This window comes from Crassostrea angulata, chromosome 4 (genome assembly GCF_025612915.1).
Source record: "Crassostrea angulata isolate pt1a10 chromosome 4, ASM2561291v2, whole genome shotgun sequence".
In the NCBI taxonomy this organism is placed as follows: Eukaryota; Metazoa; Mollusca; class Bivalvia; order Ostreida; family Ostreidae; genus Magallana; species Magallana angulata.
The window spans coordinates 43,177,787-43,201,538 of NC_069114.1; the positions used below are offsets into that span (position 1 = coordinate 43,177,787).

Below are 23,752 nucleotides of genomic sequence, written 5' to 3' on the forward strand. Positions count from 1 at the left end.
GTCGACATTTAAGAAAATTTCAAATGTCTCAATGTCGACAGACATCACAAACTGCCTGGCAATGGTCGGACGAGGATCGAGGGTTGCTCGATAGACTATTCAACGACTTAAAAAATCGGCCAACGATTCAGAAAAACATATAATTTGGCCCGACGCATACACAATTTATCGGGCTACGAAAAAAAAGTTAATATGGGCGAAAACAACGACTGAAGAACCGCCGACTGTCGCCTGAATAATCCCATTTTTGCCCCAGAAACCGTCGACATTTGCCGTTTTTGGAAATGTGACTAGGGTTTTACGGGTTGACTCAAAGTTCCTTGTGTGGAACCTTTTTTCACCTTCCTCCATTACTGTTTTCTTATTGATTTTTTTCTTTGAGTGTTGCTTACATTGCTATTGGCATATCTTGTGGAGTCAAACATTATCCATGTTTTAGGCGCAATTTCATTACTGCTTTGGTTTTGCCTACATGTATATAAAAAGAAGTTTCCCTATTTTTTTGTAAATTTGTAAAATCTCCATTGTTTTTCAATTTAGGATATCCTGCCATTTGTTACATTTGTTGTATAGGTTTCCTAGCTTACCATTGCTTACTGCCCTTAATTCTGTCGTTGTTTTTTTTGGAAGGTGTCTATTTAATATACTCTCTTATCCATGCAAAGGGTTTTTTCATACTATACTTTTGGCATGTCGTCTTTAGACTCAACTATCCTTATTATAGGCGCTATCCTGTCCTTACTGCTGTGTATTTGACTATATGTTATCGTATTTTACCATTTTCTTTTTAAATTTCCCCCAATTCTCCTCAACTGAGATGTTCTTCTCTAGTTCTAAATTTAGCAGTAAGTCAAATTCATTCACACGTAGTATTATTTTAAACAATGACGATAACGATTTTACCCAATAGGTTAAAGTTATTAGTAAAAAAATGTAAAATTTGTCGCCATACGATGTAAGATTTTTTTAATCGAAATGGTATGCTTCCATCTTTCTTTCCAAAGCACTTGTACAGAAAGCATTAAATCGTTCACATTTATTGAATGTTCTAAAACTCAAAACAAAGGGTTTTTTCAACTTTTATCTGAGACTCACAATTAGCCCAAACAAAATGACATTATTACTTACCAATATTATCCCTTGGACACGTTAATTGCAAATTTGATATATCGATAAGTAATAAATGATTGGACCAATCAGAGTTTCTAAAATGCATTTTGTTAATCTTTCAATTAAAAAAAAATACTTAAAAAAAAGTCTTAGCAATTTACTTGCAGTGTATTACAGTAATGTTTCTTGTTTTAGTATTCAATTTGTGTACTAGTATTTTTTATTTTATTGTATAATTTTTTGTCGTTTTATTATTGCATTGATCAATTTTGCATCACATTCCTTTAAAAAGTTTTGATTGTTTTTGTAGATATTATATAAATTGCGAAATCCAGCGTTGACTAACATATACATTTAAATACGGGTCATTTTTTCTTTCACCGAGTTTCAATCTTTTGTGGTATGGATCACGACTTGGCGTTTTAAATAGAACTGGTAGCGAGAAACTTGAAGCTAGCCACTTTTATAACCCATGCACATTGAAGACCGGAATACTTCTGTGAATGTTTAGGTATGTACCTTTCATTCTTAATATCTGTCCTTGATATTGAGTTTCTGTTGATTAAAATTTTAGAGAAACTAACCACCCGTGCTCCACTTTAACCTTCCTATGATTGAACAATGGAATCGTGCAGCTGTCATGGATGGCTGCATAACCACCGTCTACATTCGTGATAAAGATGTTTCAGCTACCAATAATCTGGGTATAAATGTTTGAAACCAAGTTATATGTTGGGCATAGTCGGACTTTCTTCCATTCATTAGGTATGTTGTGTATTATAAATATTAATAGTTATAATGTCTGTTTGTAGTTGATTACTACTGAAATCAGTATTATAGTATATCAATAACTTGTGTAACAGTGCTTGCAATTTTAAAATGGTGATTTAAGGAAAAAATGATAAATCTTGATACCTGTAATCCTTCAAATTTTAACATTTGCATTAATATTATTGATATTTTACCATCCAGTTGTTTAAATTACTTTATCAAGAAAAACTAGAGAAAATAAACTTACCAGTAAGAATAAATAAAACGCAAACATTACCAGTAAAATTTTTATTTTATTTAAATTTATATTTTTTCAGCGTCTTTGTCTGTGTTAACATTACGAATCAATATGAAATGTATAGTCCAATACATTTTATTAATGACGCAAATGACGGGCTTTATGAACGAGATGATCATGCCCCGCCCATAATTTTCATCTCATAATATTAAAAAATGACTCCTTGTTTTTTTGTTTTTTTATTATTATCAATCGTTACTGGACTTGAGTCAAAATCTGGCATTTAAAAACAAGGAAAGTAGAAAATGAACATGCCATCTGCTAATGCTACATTTGTTTTATATCTTCTGTAGGAAAGTCAACAATGAGAGGTGCCACCATTTTCATATTTGTCCTAATGGCTTTTGATCCATGCCTTCTGATCCTCTCCTCAGCTGGACTAACGAGGGAAGAAATTGTGCAGTTCAATACCACGGGAAATTATGGTGCCTCGGTCGCCGTGTACGAGAGTGACAGTGCTGTGTAAGGGTTTTCTGTTTTATATAGAAATTAAATAAAAGTAAAAAATTAAATTCCTTTTTAAAAATATTGCATTTCTAACTAAATATTTGCTTGTTGAGTTTCCATTGATTAAGTTTTTACAGCATTCCAATTTATAGCATGACGATTCGCAGGGAAGTATTGATGATACAATTACTACTATCACACAAAATTTCCAGCAAAACATACATGTTACCTTTCCAGCAAAAATAGCATTGATGGCAAGAAAACAGTACAATTTTCCAGTACGGCATACCTGTAAACCAATTACAAGTTGGACTTAACTAGACTTTACTAAACTACCATTATTTTCTCAGTATATAATCAAGGTACTAAGAACTTTAACAATACATCGATTCTGTATGATAAATATTTTTGTATGATTCACTCTTAGGTTTTACATATCTGCAAGTGGTTTACCTGATCATGAGACGGAAAGAGTAAACCCCAATAACGCTACAGCCCAAAACTATAATGTATCAATTCCCAAAACTCCCGAAATAGTGCCCGTTCCGGGCTGTGTGGGATTAGGGATGATTGGGATCACAAGAACAGGTGTCGCCATCTACAATCCTCTGGCGGGAGATTTATCTAACGCCGTAGAGGGGGCGTCTCCCGAAGTGTTTGATAAATGTGACGGACATGCGAGTCCAGGTGGAGCTTATCACTATCACAAGATTCCCGACAGCTGCATGTACAAGGGAGAGGTTGAAGAGTTCATTGGCGTGGCTTTAGATGGGTTTCCTATATATGGACCAAGGGTAAGCGAGTCGCAGAATGTGACGGAATCAGAGCTGGACAAGTGTCATGGAAAGGTTGTCAATGGGAGCTACAGGTATTATGTGACGGATAAATTTCCGTATTATCTAGGATGTTTCAAAGGACGCGTGGTGAATCCAAACACAATGACACAGTATAACTGTTCCTCGAACAATACACGTAAGTTCATTTGATTAGCAAAGCGAAGTTTTCCAGCAGTAATCAGTTTTCAATCTATTGAATACATTGATTTTAGTAAGATTGGTCTGAAAAAAAAAACTGTTTGAAAAAATAATGAAAAAAACCTGACAGTGTATTGACACATTATTGTAAACTCCATCAACTTGTTTTTACAACATGTACATGCATGTGTGTTTCTTTGTAATCTAAAATAAAAGAACCTTATTACTATGTCTGCACTAATTATTAAAGTTTCAAAACATTTGATGATAGTTCATTTCAAAATCGTTTACAGATTGGAATCTGGAGAATTATGGATACAGTTATTACCTCTGTCATTGTGTAAACTCCGGAATGGGGCCCGGGGGAGGGGGAGGCGGGGGTGGACCACGCCCAGAGTGTGCCCCAGAAAATCCAAACCGTCCCCGAGACTGTCCACCGTGCCCTCGAGAGGGATGTCCCCCTTCCACGACGCCCACGCCAACAACACCATTGAGGAATATCACTGGCGTAGAGGATGGGTCCAACGCAGCCGGTCACGTGGTACAAGAGATCGGAGTCATCGTGTTCTTCTTTCAAGTGGCATTTTTGGTACTTTTTACCAGATGATTAATCAGTCCAAAATGAATTAAGAGTTTTGTCGGTGTGTTCAGGAACAGTTGATATAACATGTTGTATACTTTATATATACATGACTGTATGATTGTGATAACTGTTAAAGAGCAAAATCAATAGGATGTTATCTCAAATCATTTAGAAGTAAAAAACAGAAACTCGATCAAGCTGAATATGTAACGGAACAGTCCTATCAAAATGCTTGGTTTTTTCATTAATGTATCTTTTCGTTATAGCATGAGGTAATTTTACATGTATTTTCAATCAGTACCTAAACGGAAAATAAGCGTAATAAATCAACCAACATGCATGTTTTTTTCTTTGTGTTTTTAAATGTTCATGAAATGAACACAAAAGCATAAAGTCATGATTTATTTTTGCAAAAATCATATAAGGTCTATGAACCAATGGTCATTTTCTATTCATACATTTTATTGACTTTAGTCTTGTGACATTTAGAATGGATCAGTGGGGCAGCAGATGTAACCGTGTGTAAACGTATAGCTTGATACATATTGTATGTTGTTCCTCATTTCTCTTCATATTTACATTATGAATAATTATAAATAATATAGGTAGTTCGTTAATGGTAAAACCACATAATGAATGGTCAGGATTCTTTACATCATTAGTGGATACAGAATCATAAGATGTTACAACACAGCAATAGAATTGTACGCGTATGAAAGTGTACACCATATCAAAACTGTAAAAGACTTCCTTAGATAATTAAACAAGATAGGAAAACATTAATCGTGAAAATAATAAAATTTAACCCTTCAAATTCAAATCAAAAGAATTTTAGTTTAAAATATGGGCTTGAAATCCTTAATTTGATAAAAAAAAAAAATTCCTGACAACATCAATGTAGATGTAACTAACATTTTATTAAGATTCTTCGGAACAGGGACATTACGATACCTCTAGATTGGTTTTTTGAACGTAACGTGAGGTAACAAAGGAAACCTAAATTACTAAACAATTCATGACAAAGTTTTCAATGTTGGCTCGTAAATTATTTTAATTCCTCTTGACAATAACTAACAGGACTTATATGTAACTTCTAAACTCTAATTAGGAAAAGATACCGTAAAACAGATTACATTTCACACCCAATTAATTAATTTACAAATAATTTTCCATAGGAAAGAAGATATATATTGTTTCCATGTGTTGTTGACTTCTCTAAAACCTTAAAACTGGTTGGAAGCTGGCTTTTTTATGAATATGTTTAGAAAGGAAAGGCACTATTATTTTGATATTATAAAGAATATGTATCAAAGAAAATAAATACACAGCTCTTTACATACGCTATGCTTCTTGGTGTTTTTGTTGGGGGGGTTTTTGGTTGTTTTTTTTTCTTTATTTTTGTTTTGTTTTGTTGGTTTGTTTGTTTGTTTTTTAGGATATTCCATCCATTTTTGCACTGGCAAACATCTGGGGTGTGCTCTAACTGTTCGCTTGTTATTTGACCTTAGGTTTTACTGCCCAAATCGTTGTATATATTTATTATTAATCTTAAAGGGTAGACTCGGTGATGATCTATGCCTGTCAACCGTTACATTTGTTGTACGGTTAATTAGTGTTCCACTGGTTACTTCCTATTTTGCTATTGTTTCTGTGTATGTCTATTTACTATACTCTATTATACATGGCTTGGAGTCTTTTTCACCTCCTCCTATTACTGTATTCTCATTCTTTTCTTTGAGTGTAATTTTCATTCCTTTAGGCATATCTTCATGGGTCAACCATTATCCATGATCTAGGCGCTATCTTGTCTTTACTGTTTTGTTTTTTGCCCATATCTTATGATACTTCACCAGTCTCTTTGTATATTGTGCTGCACACCCCCCCCCCACCCCATTGTTCGTCGAATTGAGATGTTCTTTTCCATAGTTCTAAGTTTAGCAATATGTCGATCTTATCATATAATATTGTAAACAGTGAATTTAGAGATTCCACAAAAAAGGTTAATGTACTAATATCTTGATTTTAAGAACTACCTAAAAAATTGGTTTGTGGTGAGATATATTGGTTTTTGTTTATCGAAATCGTGTGTGTCCTTCTCTTTTCAAAGCACTAGTATATAACGCAATCAAATCGGACCTCACATGTTTTCTCAATCACTGTAATATGTTAGCGATAGGTCAACACAGGAATAAACATGCTAGTCAAAAAAAAAATGACAGTTATGCATACCGATGTCTAGCCTTGCACAAGTTAATTCCAAATTTAACATTTCGACGGGTATACGTAATGAAATTAATGTTTTAACCGATCAGAAGTCAGTCCCCATACGTATTTTCTCTTGGTAAGTCAATTTTCTTTGAATCGAAACAAGATTTTAAACATATGGACAATTTCTTGTATACCTATAGCTACAATTTATTTCAGTGAGTATATTTTAAAGACGTTTTTCTTGTTCTGTGTATTTAGTCTGTATATGAGTTTATTTTTACATCACGTATCTTTAGGTACGTTTTTGATGAATGGCAAAATCCCCTCATATACATTTAAATACGGATCATATTTGTGTCGTGACGTTTTTGAAAATCTTTAAGGTTTGGAGAATAAAATACAATCATGTAGATCTAGGTACCGAGAAAATAAAAACCTGCCGCTGTTACAATCCATGTATATTGAAGAATTTTAGGGAAGTACTTTTCAATATACTAGTATTGAGTTTCTTTGTATCAAAATAAGTTGACAACTAAAAACCAACCTGACATAATATATATATACGTAATAACTGATGGAATCTCGAATTTCCTGAAACATTTTGTGGTGGCGGATATTTGTTAAAATAAAGACGGACCTCTCTCCTACGGTCCCAGTGCACGTCCTAGAGTCGTGCATCTGTTGTGACTGGTTGCATAACTGTGATAAACATGCTGTTCATCAGCTTTCGATAGTCTGGGGACTATATATTCTTGGAGTCACTGGAACTACATTGTAATCTGTGAAAGACAGAGTTGGACTTACTTTATTTAATGAGTATGTTGTATATATCAAAATATTAACCGATCGTTTTGTTTGTTTGGAGCTGCATGACAATATAACGTCATAGTGTAGAAATAGAGGACGTTAGGGTTGTTTCAGTTTTGTAAGAAACAACACAATTTGAATACCAGTGTAATTCTCTAAATTTAACATTTTCATAAACGTTATAGCTATTCTAATATGTACTTTCTTTAATTTGAATGTTATATTATTTAATTAACAAAATATATTTTTTTAAAAAACTACTAGTAAAAATAAGTCTTTCATTTTGCCATATCTGTAGAGATACCATAAAATTGTACACAAAGTAAATTGCTTTATACAATGTACATATTAAGTCGACTGTACACGTGGAAGATCAAGTTAAAATTTGTTCTGTATTTCGTACTACAGTTGAGTTGTGTTCGCTTTTTGTAGGGAAATATAAGATATGAGGAGCGCAACCATTTGGATATTTGTCCTAATGGCTTTAGGTCCAAGTCTTCTGGTCCTCTCCTCAGCTGGACTAACGAGGGAAGAGATCGTGCAGTTCAAGGCCACAGGGAAGTATGGTGCCTCGGTCGCCGTGTACGAGAGTGACAGTGCTGTGTAAGGGTTTCATGATTTCTTTTGAAGGCTATAATTACCTCGATCCTTATGAAGAAGTACCCTGTTTAAAGATAAAGGAAAGTTAAATGTCTAAATTTAAAGATTTTTTCTTGTTAGTTTATTGGCCAAAATTATTATATAGCACAGTTTAAGTCAGATCTTACGATTAGTTATATAATTTGTTGATCACCCAGAATCCTTAACAATGGGCAATACGGTGTTTCCAAATAATATTTTGATAAAGACTTGATAAATGTAATGCATAATAATACAGTGTATTAATTACCGATTTACTCCTAGATTCTACATATACGCCAGTGGTCTACCTGATCATGAAACGGAGAAAGTGAACCCCAATACCGCTACAGCCAAGAACTATAACCTGTCCATTCCCAAAACTCCCGAAATAGTGCCCGTTCCGGGCTGTGTGGGATTAGGGATGATTGGGATCACAAGAACCGGTGTCGCCATCTACAATCCTCTGGCGGGAGATTTGTCTAACGCCGTAGAGGGGGCGTCTCCCGAAGTGTTTGATAAATGTGATGGACATGCGAGTCCAAATGGAGCTTATCACTATCACAAGATTCCCGAGAGCTGTATGTACAAGGGAGAGGTTGAGTTCATTGGTGTGGCTTTAGATGGGTTTCCTATATATGGACCAAGGGTTAGCGAGTCGCAGAATGTGACGGAATCAGAGCTGGACAACTGTCACGGGAAGGTTGTCAATGGGAGCTATAGGTATTATGTGACGGATAAATTTCCGTATTATCTAGGATGTTTCAAAGGACGCGTGGTGAATCCAAACACAATGACACAGTATAACTGTTCCTCGAACAATACACGTAAGTTCACATACGCATCAATGCATTCTTTTGCAAAACTCAGCTTTCCAGCAGAAAACATTCTTTAGCATTTACATCCTCTGATCATGAGTATTTTCTCCTTTGTGTCTTAAGCAAACCGATTGTGATTCATATCACTTTAGATACTGACAATGTTAAAATCTACATGACTCGGTTCTAACCAGTTTATTACAATTTGATTTTAAATTTCCTTCACGTTCGTTTACAGATTGGAATCTGGAGAACTATGGATACAGTTATTACCTCTGTCATTGTGTAAACTCCGGAACGGGGTCCGGGGGAGGAGGTGGAGGTAGGCCACGCCCAGAGTGTGCCCCAGAAAACCCAAACCGTCCCCGTGACTGTCCACCGTGTCCTCGAGAGGGATGTCCTTCTCCCAAGACATCTACACCAGAAACATTCACGGGAAATATGACTGGTGTACAGGATGGGTCCAGCGCAGCCGCTCACGTGGTACTAGAAATCAACGTTCTTGTGGTTTTCTTTCAAGTGACATTTTTGTACCTTTTAATTACAAGGTGATCATTCATAATGAACAAAGAATTTTATCGATGCATTAATGAGCAGTTCATATGACTATATCTCATGTGTTCATGATTACTGTTCAAGTGAAAAATCAGTTGCATATAACCACAAAACTCACACTGAACAAAGAAGATTTCGACCAAAATGAATATACATGTATAAAGGAACAGTCCTGTCAAAAAAGCATGGATCGTCCATAAGTATTTGGTTACGTTGAAACATATTAAGAAGAAATTTTTCCATCAGTACTAAACGATATTTTTGCGTTAAAAATTTCAACCAACGTGCACGTTTGTAACTACGAAAGCCTAACAGGCTCATTCTTAAAAATGTTTAAAAATATCTAATTCGTAATAACGATATGATTACTATAGTATCTCGTAATAACGAGTTGGTATCTCGTTTTAACGAGATACTAACTCCTTATAACGAGATATTTCTTATTTGTATTGTTGGGGATTTTTTGTGCTATTAAGTTTGTAAATGAATAAGATATAGTATACCTAGTGAGTTAGAAGAGATGAAACTTATCAGAAATAGTCAGAAACATTGGGAAACGAGAGTGCCATGAATGTTTCATAATAAAAGCTATTACTTACTATGTACATTTTAATATGCAGGATTCAGAGCTATACCTACACGAACATACAATTTGAAATCAATCTCAAGGTGACCGTACGACAGTATAATTGTTACAATTTAGACTGTTTTGTCAAAATACTTTATGTATGAAGAATTCGACACCAGAGGTCGAACTTTGTGCTGTTAAATTAGCAATTCGTGTACCTCTGTACACGCTTAAAGTTATTTATAGAACAAGAGGGGTACTCTGTCTAGTTTAAGATGAATAAAAAGATTTGTATAAAAGATTGAGATAGTGATAAAATAGATGAATAAAATGGGACGTCATCTGTTTCTTGCCAATTTCATTATAATTGTTTTTCTCTCTCCTTGTAATCTAAGTACACGTACATGGTTATGATGAGCCACTTTCAACATTGTGCAATTTATGTCTCCATGGTAAGGGGTACTAGTGTTAGGAATGGACTCAAATGATCAAATTATTATGCAATTTTAAAAAAAAATATTTTTTAAACATTTAAATGTATATTACAATATATGAATAGCTTTTTAAAAACCTCAATGCTCATCCTAACCTTCTACCTCATTTGCAAGAATCCCAGTACCAAAGAGGGCATTAAACAAGATAACTGCAAATTGGCAATATGACCAGTCCAGCCCCCTCACCATCCCAACATGACCTCTGACCCTAGGGTCAAGAACTTCCGAAATCTGCCAAGAGACCTCCTTCATCAACGTATACATGTACATGTAACTGTCCAGTAGTATATAGGGTTTTTGAAGAAGCAATTCATTTTATGAACACTTGAAGTCTATCCTGACAATAAAACCCTTTTTAAGGAAGGAAATGCATGTAGGGTCTTCAAACGTTTTTTGACAAATTCGTTTTGACCTGGGTCATTGACCTTTAAATTAAAGAGTTCTTCTTGCAATATTCTTCGTACTGCATACTGATATTCTTCATTTTGTCCTCTGGGCATGAGACAGAAAGATCATAATAATATACATCAATACCAGGCAGGTGTATGAAAAAGAAGCTCTATTTTTCATAATTTTTTTAATATGAAAAAGAAAAAGTGACATATAATCAAAATGAGTTAAATGATTTCAGTCTACATGTATATAACAACATAATTATTTCTCCATCAGACTGCGTCCTGCAGACATGAACACAATATCATACACAAATTCTCTCTCAAACATCCTCATCAATAAAATTGAAGTCCATTCTTCATTGCTGCCCATTTACTCCACTGACTTTTACGCTTCACCCAATCCGATCTAGAGCTTCCAGTAGTATGATGCTGTTACCACGGACCACCTATAAAAGAAAAGGTAGAATGTGATAGCTAGTTCAAATGGATGGAAATGTATAACCTGAATGTGAAAGTTCATAGTTAATTGACACAATATCAATCTTTGGTTTTGTTTTCCAACTGCTTGAATGTATATAACTTGCATTGATAGCTTGTTGTTTTTAAATACATAATAAAAATCTAGCCCAAAAATTAAAACAAGAGGCCCATGGGCCACATCGCTCACCTGAGGAACAATAGGTATGATAAAGTCAGCTTAATGGGGTCATAATACAATCTGGACAATGTACATTAATACATGTAGATCCTGAATAAATAAAATCCATTTTTCCCCCTTGGAACTCGGATAGCCCTGATTGCTGAAAATATTTACAAGAGCAGACTTTAATCACCGCTCCTGCACATATATAGGGACTCAACGTTATGCAGGCAGGGATGACCGCACACCTACGCACCTCAACAGGTACCAACGTTAATGCAAGCAGAGATAACGCAAGCAGGGATGACCTCACACTTGCGCCAACAGCTCAACCTAACGCAGGGAGTGCCGCACACTTGCACTAGAAAGGCCAGAACACCAGCAGGGATGACCATACAATAGTGCTCCGCCGCAACCACCACCAATACAAGCAGGTATGACCGCACACTTGTATCAATGCGATACAGGGCAGAAATGACCGCACATTCTGTATCGTTGGTTAGAAAAACACGAAAATTAGAAAGAGCAGGGATGTCAACACCCTCAATCTCTCCGTACCTGTTCAAGTTTAACCCCAAACAGTCACTCGTTGCAATGCAATAGACACTGTCCCTATATATGTGCCAGCCTAAAATAATTCATAGTATCTAAAAATTGGAAATCAAAAATAAACAAACTAATCCAGCCTAACCCAAAACTACTTATGCAGAACAACTTATATACATTGAATATTTATTATTGTATAAAAATAATCATCACATTAATTGGTTAACAGTGGATGCATTAATTAAAATAATCAAGAATCAATAAATCAAGGGCAATAACCCAAAACAGTAATACAAAATGATTCTAATGAAAAAATAGCTGCCTGCTTCAATTTTATAGTCATATCACATGTTGAGTATTGCAGTTCTCAAAAAGATCCTTTACAATTGTTTATATATGGGATATTTAGCTACATCAAACTCTGAACCTTCTTGTGAGGCCGAAGAATTGTCCTGGAGCCAAAGTCTTAATAATTAAAAAGAATCATCTTGCTGATTAGTTTCTGAGAAGAAGATTTTTAAAGATTTACTCTTTATTCCTATGTAAAACTTTAAAACCCCCCCTCCACCATGTGGCCTCACCCTACCCCCAGGGGTCATGATTTTCACAACTTTGAATCTACACTACCTGAGGATACTTCCCACAAGTTTCAGCTTTCCTGGCTGATTAGTTTCTGAGAAGAAGATTTTTAAAGATTTACTCTATATATTCCTATGTAAAATTTTAACCCCCCCCCCCAATGTGGCCTCACCCTACCCCCAGGGATCATGATTTTCACAACTTTGAATCTACACTACCTGAGGATGCTTCCACACAAGTTTCAGCATTCCTGGCTGATTAGTTACTGAGAAGAAGATTTTTAAAGATTTACTCTATATATTCCTATGTAAAACTTTGACCCCCCATTGTGGCCCCAACCTAACCCCAGGGGTTATGATTTTCACAACTTTGAATCTACACTACCTGAGGATGCTTCCACACAAGTTTTAGCTTTCCTGGCTGATTAGTTTCTGAGAAGAAGATTTTTAAAGATTTATTCTATATATTCCTATGTAAAACTTCGACCCCCCATTGTGGCCCCACCCTACCCCTGGGGGTCATGATTTTCACAACTTTGAATCTACACTACCTGAGGATGCTTCCACACAAGTTTCAGCTTTCCTGGCTGTTTAGTTTCTGAGAAGAAGATTTTTAAAGATTTACTCTATATATTCCTATGTAAAACTTCGACCCCCCATTGTGGCCCCAACCTAACCCCAGGGGTTATGATTTTCACAACTTTGAATCTACACTACCTGAGGATGCTTCCACACAAGTTTCAGCTTTCCTGGCTGATTAGTTTCTGAGAAAAAGATTTTTAAAGATTTATTCTATATATTCCTATGTAAAACTTCGACCCCCCATTGTGGCCCCACCCTACCCCTGGGGGTCATGATTTTCACAACTTTGAATCTACACTACCTGAGGATGCTTCCACACAAGTTTCAGCTTTCCTGGCTGTTTAGTTTCTGAGAAGAAGATTTTTAAAGATTTACTCTATATATTCCTATGTAAAACTTAGACCCCCATTGTGGCCCAAACCTAACCCCAGGGGTTATGATTTTCACAACTTTGAATCTACACTACCTGAGGATGCTTCCACACAAGTTTCAGCTTTCCTGGCTGATCAGTTTCTGAGAAAAAGATTTTTAAAGATTTATTCTATATATTCCTTTGTAAAACTTTGACCCCCCCCATTGTGGCCCCACCCTACCCCCGGGGGTCATGATTTTCACAACTTTGAATCTACACTACCTGAGGATGCTTCCACACAAGTTTCAGCTTTCCTGGCTGATTAGTTTCTGAGAAGAAGATTTTTAAAGATTTACTCTATATATTCCTATGTAAAACTTCGACCCCCCATTGTGGCCCCAACTTAACCCCAGGGGTTATGATTTTCACAACTTTGAATCTACACTACCTGAGGATGCTTCCACACAAGTTTCAGCTTTCCTGGCTGTTTAGTTTCTGAGAAGAAGATTTTTAAAGATTTACTCTATATATTCCTATGTAAAACTTCGACCCCCCATTGTGGCCCCACCCTACCCCCGGGGGTCATGAATTTCACAACTTTGAATCTACACTACCTGAGGATGCTTCCACACAAGTTTCAGCTTTCCTGGCTGTTTAGTTTCTGAGAAGAAGATTTTTAAAGATTTACTCTATATATTCCTATGTAAAACTTCGACCCCCCATTGTGGCCCCACCCTACCCCCGGGGGTCATGAATTTCACAACTTTGAATCTACACTACCTGAGGATGCTTCCACACAAGTTTCAGCTTTCCTGGCTTTCTGGTTCTTGAGAAGAAGATTTTTGAAAATTTCTCGAAATTTTTCATTAATTTCTAATTATCTCCCCTTGAAAACGGGTGTGGCCCTTAATTTTCACAACTTTGAATCCCCTTTGCCTAAGGATGATTTGTGCCAAGTTTGGTTGAAATTGGCCAAGTAGTTCTTTAGAAGATGTTGAAAATGTGAAAAGTTTACGGACAGACAGACGGACGGACAGACGGACGACAGACAAAATGTGATCAGAATAGCTCACTTGAGCTTTCAGCTCAGGTGAGCTAAAAAAAAGAAATATTTAATGCCAATGCCTGTGTTTCCCATGAGTGTTAAAAACCTACCACCATTCCTATTTGATTTCTCTCTCCAAGTTTTGTTTCTTCTATACATTCATCAACAACCAAGTTCATGAAGGGGTCAAAACCTCGTAGAATTCCTTGGATTTGTCTGCCTCCATTTAGTTTCACTAAATAAAAGATTTTAATGTCAGAGAAATCAAAAATTACATGAGAAATGACACATTTTGATTTGAAAAAATGATTTACAATATATACCAGTACTAAAATTAACATCATTTATTGACAATTATAGGGTACAAGATTTTTCTTATATCATAAATAGTATGATCAAAGCATGAATATTATATATAAAGGTTTTAAGGCAATTATATTTGTTAATTGACAACATGTTGATGCACACTTACAGTTTATTTTCTTTTCCATGTACCTGTAAAGAAAAATAATTACTATAGAAACAATGTAGTATAATATACTAGTCCGTATTATATATTCTAAATATTTCACACAAAAAGTATACAATCTTTAAACATTATATGCAACTTGACTGAAATTATTGATATCACCTCATAATACTTAAAAAGTGATTTCTTATTCCTCAAATAAAGCAATCAAAGTTATTTACACTAAACAAGATGTAACGCTTTTTTCACCCTCAATTGAAAAATATCAAAATCATGGTAGATTTTTTTTTTAAAAATCACTGAATTAATGGGGACCAGTAACAAGTGTTTAGGGATTCATCCTTTAACTTCAAATATTCTTGAAATAATGATTAGTGTAACTGCAATTTTCTTATTGGATTAAACCATAGCAAAGAAAAGGATATATTTCAGCATTGTCTACTAATTAAAACAATGTGCAAATAATTAGCTGGAAGCGTTTTTAAAAGTATATAACGTTCTTTTATTAAGTTGATCAAGTGTATTTATTCACTCAAATTAATTCCTACTTCTAAACAGAGACATAAATATTATTATGTTACCTATGTCTCTGATCTAAACATAGAGCCTGTTAAGAATTCAACATTTCTTGAGAAATTAGACATTTGACACTGTTTCTAAGCTGTTTTGTCTCTCAAATAATAATTTAGAATTACCGATATGACAGGCTATTTTCGATATATGACATGGTTATATAACAAGATAAAGACAGGTATCCAAAGGGGGATAGCTATTGATATTGTTTCCCCAAAACGCTTCAAGCGTCCACCTTACGTACGTGAATAAATGCATTATACTTCAGAATAACTTAAATATAATAAAATCTATGACAGCTGAATATTCAAAAATACTAATTACTTTTTCAACTCTGGTGGATGGGCTTTACTCATTGTGATATTCTACAGATTGTCGGTCCTATTTTCTCTTTTCTGAAAATGCCGGCAAATCGCTTTGTTTACGTTTCGTCTGTGTCATTTGAATGCTTACAATAAATTATAAAGAATTAGTCTGTAAAGGTCAGTATTGAACTCAGTGATTGATAAACTAATATAAACTATTATCAAAGTAATAAAAAAAGTAATATTTATTCCAAATTCACCCTAATATCCTTAAAATACAATATAGCCAAACGAACGACCTATCTAGTAAAAATATCCACATCAATAAAATGTTTAAATAATACGTCACTGTTTTCTGTGCACAGTATTTAGCGCCATATTTGATAAATATAATCATTTTTATAGAAAAACGGTTTTTCATTTAACTGTGCTCGGATTCTTTCATTAAGTTCCTATTGATGAAGTGAGTACCTAAACAAATGTGTTATATCCTCTAGAATCTTATTATGGTTTCATTAGCGTGTATTATGTTTCTGTTTATACCTACTTAAACGTTGCATAGTTTTATGTTTAAAACTGTCAGTTTGATTTATGTTCCTTTTTTTTGAAACAGTAAAGAGTGACAAAATTTTATTATGACTGAATTCATAATTACCTGAATACAATCTTTGTAAGGAAAGAATATGCTCGATCTGTACATGGTCCCAAATCGAGTTTTATAGAGTGCTTTTAGATATTATAGTTTTACAATAATACATGTTTTTGAGGGTTTTTTTTTTAGTAATAGTTTACCATCTTTTATGCACATTGTATTTACTAATAATTTCAATATGAAAGAGTCACATTATACAGGTATTGAATGCTTATGAAGGCAACAAATGCTTTTTGGAGTCAGGACCTGAAGACACAAATTTTGTCCAAGGCTCAATATATATAGAATATCACACTTTTGTTTTGATCTCGGCCCTGGTATCAGCCAGAGCGGTTGGTATCGGCCCAAGCCCGAAGGGCGCGGGCCGAGACCATCCGAGGGCTGATACCAGGGCCGAGATCAAAACAAAAGTGTGATGTTGTTTATATCATATATCTAAAATCAAAGACTTAAATTCAAATTTAAATTCCAAATAAGAAATATAATGTATCATGAAGAAGCTTTAAAAGAATTTCGGATTTACAAAACTTGTTCGTTTTTATTTCTTTTTATATGTGTTAAAACTGTAAGAGTTGTCGGACTTTGTTAACAAACCATCGTCATTTGAAATACAGTGGAAGGGAGTCAGTCGTCTGAAATGAAGCACTATCTTCTAGAATTCAAAATTATTGAGAGAGAAACTTCCCTCCTACGCAGCTTCGTTATGAGTCCAATTCTTTCACTGTGATTTCGTAAGTTTCCCGTTAGATTCCATTCATAAAGATCCATACCGTTAAAGCAACTAGAAAGTTGTTTGAAAACGTTCATACATGTAAGCGCGTCCATTACTTTAACCCCTTAATTCTTACAGTCTAATCTCTGGTTTTCTAATATTAAGTCTCGTTCCATCCTTCTCTATATCCTCCATAATTTAAACGTTGATTGATATTAAATAAAGCGTGCTATTGTTCTAAGTACACAACCGTTGTGTAGTTACCTCCCCTTACTTGGATACACATCACTCCTTGGCGCTATTTTTGAATTATTATTTTTCAATTTTCGGTAATAAATAAAAATATTCAGACGTGTAAGGTGATAATTTGTATTTATATATTCGTAATTCTATCGTTATTTCACAAACTAGTCTTAATTTAAAGCAGATATATATTGAAATTATCGATTTCAAATTTGAGGGCAATACACCCCCTTGACGACGGGCTGAGACAGAGAAATATCAGCCCCGAGGGCGATACAGCCCTAGCTTTCGGTTGTGTCTCACCTAGTCCAAAACACGTGTATCAGGGCTGATACACTACTAGGTATATGATATATAGGAGTAAGGACACAGCAACATATACAGTCGTTTGACCAGTTCCGAATTTTGACCAGTTCGGAATAGTTCAGAAGTTATATAGCAAAAAATTAATTAAATAAAAAATGGAGAAAAAAATCAATACCTTTAATATAAACATGTGTTAATGCTTGTTTGAATTCTGCAGTTGTTTCATTTTTTACGGTCATATATGTATTTGATATCGGTCTTAGATTAGTTGACTTTGTATTAAATCCAGGTCATTGCAACGTTAATTTGTGCTTAAAATCGTCTGTTGGTGCCTGAAATTTCACTTGTAACAAAATTTCTTTTATCAAATGTAGGCTTAATATGTATTCTAACATACCAAAAAGCATACAGGATAAAAGATAAAATACATACGCAAGTGGATGCAGAATTTTATCGAGCCGTCATTTTACGAGTTCCGAATACCTAATTTGTTTCCCTCTGTTTTATAATTGAATGAAGGGGTGGATTAAAACAAATACTTCTGGAATTCATTAAATGTCTTTCTCAGTCTTGAATAAATCATATTGTATCATAATAATGATAAGTGGAGGTGCTGCGAGTGTATTGCAACAAGATGTTAGAAACCAGGCTAAATTATTGTTACAGGGATTTTGTCTGTCATTTCAGTGCAAATCAAACTATATTGTTAAGAAAATACCAATAACTGAGATGTTTGCATTTAATTTGTTATTCAACTGGTTCAATAAATGGTTTTAGGGCCGAAACTTTTTTATCTACTTTCCATATGTATAGAAACAGTTATGTTATTCGGAACTCATCGGCTTATCCGCAACTGGTAAAATGGCTTCCCGCGTAATTAATTACAATAAAATTTTAACTTAAAAAATTAAATGCAGCAATATTGCATTAATATCAGCAGGGATATGGTGTATATAGGCCAATAAATCAGATCTGAAAAGAACACCCAGGAAAATTTTCAACACCGCCAAATCTGTTCCCTATTTGGAACTGGTCAAACGACTGTACTTATACAGTCAAACTTCATTATCTGGAACTCAAAGGGACTTTTTAAAAACTTCATGATATCAGAGTAATCAAGAAATTGAGGGTAAAATACTTTAAAAATAAGTGGTTGGGACTTAAAATCACTTCGACATATCCACTGTATTCGAGATATCAGTGCTCGAGATATCAAAGTTCAACTGTATCCATTAAATCAAATGTTGCCTGAATACCAATCAGCAACTGTTTTGTTACACCCTCCTATACCTTTCACTATAGGTGCAACTTCATGCAAGTACAATGTATTTTAACGTGTGTTTAAGTAGCAACCAGCCCTTCATGTTGCACAACTCTTTAGCTATTTCCGTTCTGATGAGATCAAATAAATATAGCTCAGACCTAGCAGTCTAAAGTTGAACTGTCAGACAGGTCAACATTGACTTTGTTAAACTGGTTGACTTAACATTTTGTTAGAAAGAAATATATGCATGATTATAAAGATAGAGAATAAGATATGTAAAACCGAATTCATCATTAACATTTACTATAACATTTACAAGTGGGTATACAGTCTTTGATTTATCTTGGCTGAGGTTTAGCTTAAAAATTGGCTCAATATTTTGATTGTCACCTACATTGAAGCACTCTCCTTAATCGGACATATCTTAAAATTAAGTCAACTTAAGTGATGTGTCTATTAAAAAGGGTATACATATTATAATCCCTTATGGCAGCTCGAATATTATCGTTATTTCAAATATATAATAATTTTCTAAATGATACTCCTACACCTATCTTGCTAGTAACTGTATTCATTTTGATTCTGCATCCATTTAGGCTCAGTATGTTAAGGCTGTGAAATTATATTTGATGAATGATGAGACATCTCAGTACATGTATCCCCATTTTAACCAAGACAAGTTATGAAGGAGTCAAAGATTGTGGGTAGTATGTTTATAAATGAAGGATTCGATTCAGTCCTAGAATAAAGTTCAAAAACTGGTAATTCTCAACAGAGATGAAGTAAGACCTAGTTGTAATTGAAATGTCTTATTTAGTCTTACACTTAACTAAATGCTTACTTAGAATGTATTTAATAAATATACAGATAAATTATATGTATATACTGTATATATTAGGTCGGAAATGTCGGAGAATGATACCTACACTGTATTTGACTCGGAGACACAACAACCCCTAACAGTGACCGTGGCGCCAGGAGGCGGGGATGAGACACATGGTACGATACAATACATCACACAGGACGGTGTCCAAATACAGCAGATCACCCAGCCAGGTGGAGAAATAGTACAGGTAAAAAAAATTACACTAAATGTTTTGCATGTTTTTTCTGATGAATTATTATCCCTTAGTTTGATTTGAATATTGCATATCGTGGTCATCTTATCATGCTTTTGTTGAATCTAGTTTATTTCAAGAAAAACTTTTGTTTGGTTGCATAGTTTTTGAAGCTTTTTAAAGATACCCTGCATACTTTGAGATAGTAAAACATTCTTATTATCATGATTATAGCATGTGAACTTATTTTGATTATTACCATTTATCTTTTACAAAGTAGAATTTGGAATATTCTTCACGTGATCACAAATACACATATGACATCTGTAAATAAGATTTATATTTTAAAATGGTGTCAACACAACAAATACAAATCACACCTCTTCTCCCCCTACAAGGGTATTTATTGCTGAATAACAGAAAATAAAACCTTCCTAAAATATCCTTTTAATTTTTGAGTTGTTTATCCCCTTACTTTGCTATTTTCATTTCACAGGAAGAGCCACAGGTATGAATGAGATTATTTTGCCATTTGGATGATAGGGAATGTTCAAAACTTCAAATAAATTCAAACTAATTAAACCTTCATTTTTATTGGTTGACTGGTAGCCCTTTGTTGACTGGTAGTCCTTTGCTTGTCGATTCTTATGTTTCCCTCCAGATAAAATGGGCTGAGGGGATCAAAATACCTCTTTAAACACTTTTTCTTCAACAAAAAAAGTTTGCGTAGGTAATATTCTGAATAGATTTTTCATTTTCTTGATATCACTTTGACAATGCGTACAACCTGTATAAAAAAAACTTTATTTCATATCTAACCTAATCTATCGTGCATGTAACAATTTGTAATGTAAATGGTTAAATGCTGATAAAATTGTATTTCATTTATGGATCAAATGCATGAGGTTTGAACATTGTATTTTTTTTCTGAAAATGTTTTCGGTTTACTGTAATCCGACTTATTTACATGGGATTATCAGTGAGGTTTTAGTGACCGTCATCATCAGGAGTTCGAGTATTCGTTGTAGTAAAAGGTCAACCAAACCTTTCAAAGTCTTTTGTATAAGAAGGTAACATAGTTGTATCATGAAAATTATACCCAATGAATAAGCTTGCAAATTAATTGCAGAGTAAAGTTGTCACAAATAAAAGTAAGTGAAAATTGGTGAATTCATCTAAAATCGACAGTTGAAAATTAATTTGCAATTCTATTTTTTAGGTTGCAGATGGAACTCTCTCTAATTTACAAAACTTCACGAGTGTCTCACAAGCAACACCCATTGCATCAGGGGCAGGTCAGATCGTACAGACTTCAAACATAGTACAGCAGCCCAACAGCCTGATGGTGCAGGGCTCGCCTCAGGTCAGCACCAGTGCCCAGATGACCCCAGCCGTTGGCGTCCCACAAATGTTGTTCCTGAACCAGGTGACTGTGAATGGACAGACTTCATTCGTGCTTGTGGACGCCAACAACAAACCGGTGCAGCTTCCTCAAGGTAAAGTGGCTGGATATACTAATGTTCAAAACTTGTAACATTTTGTAAAACTTTCAAAACTTTGTAAACATACTTGAATTACACCGTGGTAAATATAAAAAAAGAGTGATTGAGGCTGATATTGTCAAAAGTACATACATAATTGAGAAGGAATGCGATCTGATTTGTGTACAATGATTTGATGGAATTTGTTAAATATGATGTGAATGAAGGCAAATGTGATGTTTCATAAATCAATGAAATTAATTGTAACAATTAAACATTGTATTTTGACAAGGTGATGATTAATTAATCAATGAAATTGGTTGTATCATTGTCTCTGTCAAAAGTTGATAATACATTTGTTTACTCTTTTAGGTATTCAAGTTATAAACTTACCAACACAACCTGCAAATCAACAAGTACCTGTAGTAAGTACAAATAATGAATTTTTTTACTGTTTTTCATCAAAAGAATCTGTTGGATGATCAATTGAAATATAACTAGTGTGTTATTGTTGACATGTGAGGTACTTGTTCATAAATCGGCAATTTTTCCTTGCAGAATAACGATACTGGAGAGGAGCCACTGTATGTGAATGCAAAACAGTACCACCGGATTCTCAAACGGAGGCAAGCCAGGGCCAAATTAGAAGCCCTAGGAAGAATACCAAAAGAAAGACAGGTTCGGGCTTAAAAATGAAATCACTGGAACCACAGTGAAATATTCAAGTTGATAAAATATATGATGATGAAAAACGTAGATTTTTTTGGTTCATGTAAAAAAGCACAGTAATTGATGAAAATTCAATATTGAGATAAAATTTTTATAAATGAAATACAGTATAAGGTATAAATGTAGATTATGCTTTATTCACAAAAAAGTATAGTTTTATATTGATTTTATTTTTTAGAAATATTTGTATGAGTCTCGACACAGACATGCCTTGAACAGACAGAGGGGGTCAGGTGGAGTGTTTGTAAAGGGACCCAAGGACAGTGCTGGGGGTGGAGAAGGAGGGGCAGACAAGAAAAACGGGAGGGACAACACCTCCTCCCCAGCCCCCATTCACACCACTCACGTACCAATAGCCATTGCCCCCAGTTCAGCTCAGCCCCAAAGTTCAAACTTTAATATGTCGCAGCTCGCTGCCGGCAATATCCCCAGCGTTTCTCTGAGTGGCCTGCCAAGTAATATTGCACAGCAGCTTTCCTCAGGCCAAATCACCATCTCTACACCCTCCGGCATTCTCAATGTGAACAATATCAATAACTCAAATGGTGCCGAGACTGTGGACACAAAAGGAGACTTTATTACCTCCCTTGCAACGTGAATTTCAGTGAATTTGCTCTTTAGCTTTTTTCTGCCTGTGTAATCTGTTCATATCATTTGCATGTATGCCCACTGGATGCAGTTTTAGTTTCTTTCATTTTTCATATTTGTTTACAATATTTTTTACAACAATAGATGTCTTGAAGTTTTGTGTTGTTTACAATAATCTTTTTGACTTGGAAAAAAGAAACATCTGTTTTGGACACGCATATGTGGTTATTTTTAAAATATGTTGTTCATAACTCATCATTAAATCTATTAAGCAAGCAGATGTTGAAACAGATTTTTTTCTTGTTGGGAATTTATTAGTGGGAAATATCAGTTATTTTCCTGCTTTTTAAACAAGTTTAATATTTTACTTGCCCAAAACGACTAGGGTACCTGGGAAGTGAAATATCAGAATCGTTAAAAAAAGTCAGGAAAATGTGTGATATTTCCGACTAGGTGTGTAATCCTTTTATCACAGCCAGCGAGGACATGCAACTGCCACGTCACCCTTTTGATTGATAGTAAAACAAATTTTTTTTTATTTCAAAATTTTATATAAGAAAAATATGTACATATATACCAAATAAATTGAAATGAAAGAGAGTTAAGAGGCTGTCCAAGCAAAATTCAGGCAGGGCTTTGCACATGCTATGTCTTGGATTTCAATAAATTTTTGTGTATCACTTCATTTTAACATGATTGTAATACATGTGAAAGAAAAAGTTCATTGTATGCCTGACTAGGCAGAAAAATGTCTATTTTTGAATTTGGAACATGTTTAGTGCAAAAAGGTCACAGAAGTTGTAAAAATATTGTGAAGTTTGATAAGTTGTAAAACTGCTTAATTCTATTAAACCTTTTTAAAAATGATATTATTTAGTTTAAACACACTTAACTCTTTAACTTAGACTGCTTTTAAAGTATAAATATATTTCAAACAAAAATATATGCCTTATCAAAGTTGATGCATATTTTGTAAACAAAAA

General features: G+C 34.5%; 2 protein-coding genes across 2 annotated transcripts; one reads left to right on the forward strand and one right to left on the reverse strand.

Moving 5' to 3' along the window:
* The first annotated feature begins 1,719 nt into the window (after positions 1–1,719).
* Positions 1,720–23,047, forward strand: LOC128180605 (uncharacterized). Its single transcript, XM_052848734.1, has 11 exons — positions 1,720–1,875; positions 2,473–2,641; positions 3,054–3,598; positions 7,687–7,801; positions 8,102–8,643; positions 8,873–9,182; positions 19,812–19,986; positions 21,191–21,467; positions 21,825–21,877; positions 22,011–22,130; positions 22,360–23,047. Exons 1-11 carry the CDS (start codon positions 1,821–1,823, stop codon positions 22,777–22,779), a joined length of 2,781 nt encoding a protein of 926 aa, XP_052704694.1. The 5' UTR covers positions 1,720–1,820; the 3' UTR covers positions 22,780–23,047.
* Positions 10,812–15,891, reverse strand: LOC128180604 (small nuclear ribonucleoprotein G-like). Its single transcript, XM_052848733.1, has 4 exons — positions 15,756–15,891; positions 14,862–14,884; positions 14,500–14,624; positions 10,812–11,092 (listed from the first exon to the last, which is right to left on the reverse strand). Exons 1-4 carry the CDS (start codon positions 15,785–15,787, stop codon positions 11,039–11,041), a joined length of 234 nt encoding a protein of 77 aa, XP_052704693.1. The 5' UTR covers positions 15,788–15,891; the 3' UTR covers positions 10,812–11,038.
* Positions 23,048–23,752: the final 705 nt, after the last annotated feature.

Excerpts from the sequence above, each read along its gene's own strand:
- LOC128180605 (XM_052848734.1), top strand. The coding sequence starts at position 1,821 with ATGTTTGAAACCAAGTTATATGTTGGGCATAGTCGGACTTTCTTCCAT. Across the intron at positions 3,599-7,686 it reads CTGTTCCTCGAACAATACAC|GTCCAAGTCTTCTGGTCCTC; the intron begins GTAAGTTCATTT and ends TAATGGCTTTAG. Across the intron at positions 8,644-8,872 it reads CTGTTCCTCGAACAATACAC|ATTGGAATCTGGAGAACTAT; the intron begins GTAAGTTCACAT and ends GTTCGTTTACAG.
- LOC128180604 (XM_052848733.1), bottom strand. The coding sequence starts at position 15,787 with ATGAGTAAAGCCCATCCACCAGAGTTGAAAAA. Across the intron at positions 14,625-14,861 it reads CATGGAAAAGAAAATAAACT|TGAAACTAAATGGAGGCAGA; the intron begins GTAAGTGTGCAT and ends TCTTTTATTTAG. Across the intron at positions 11,093-14,499 it reads GAAATCAAATAGGAATGGTG|GTGGTCCGTGGTAACAGCAT; the intron begins GTAGGTTTTTAA and ends TTTCTTTTATAG.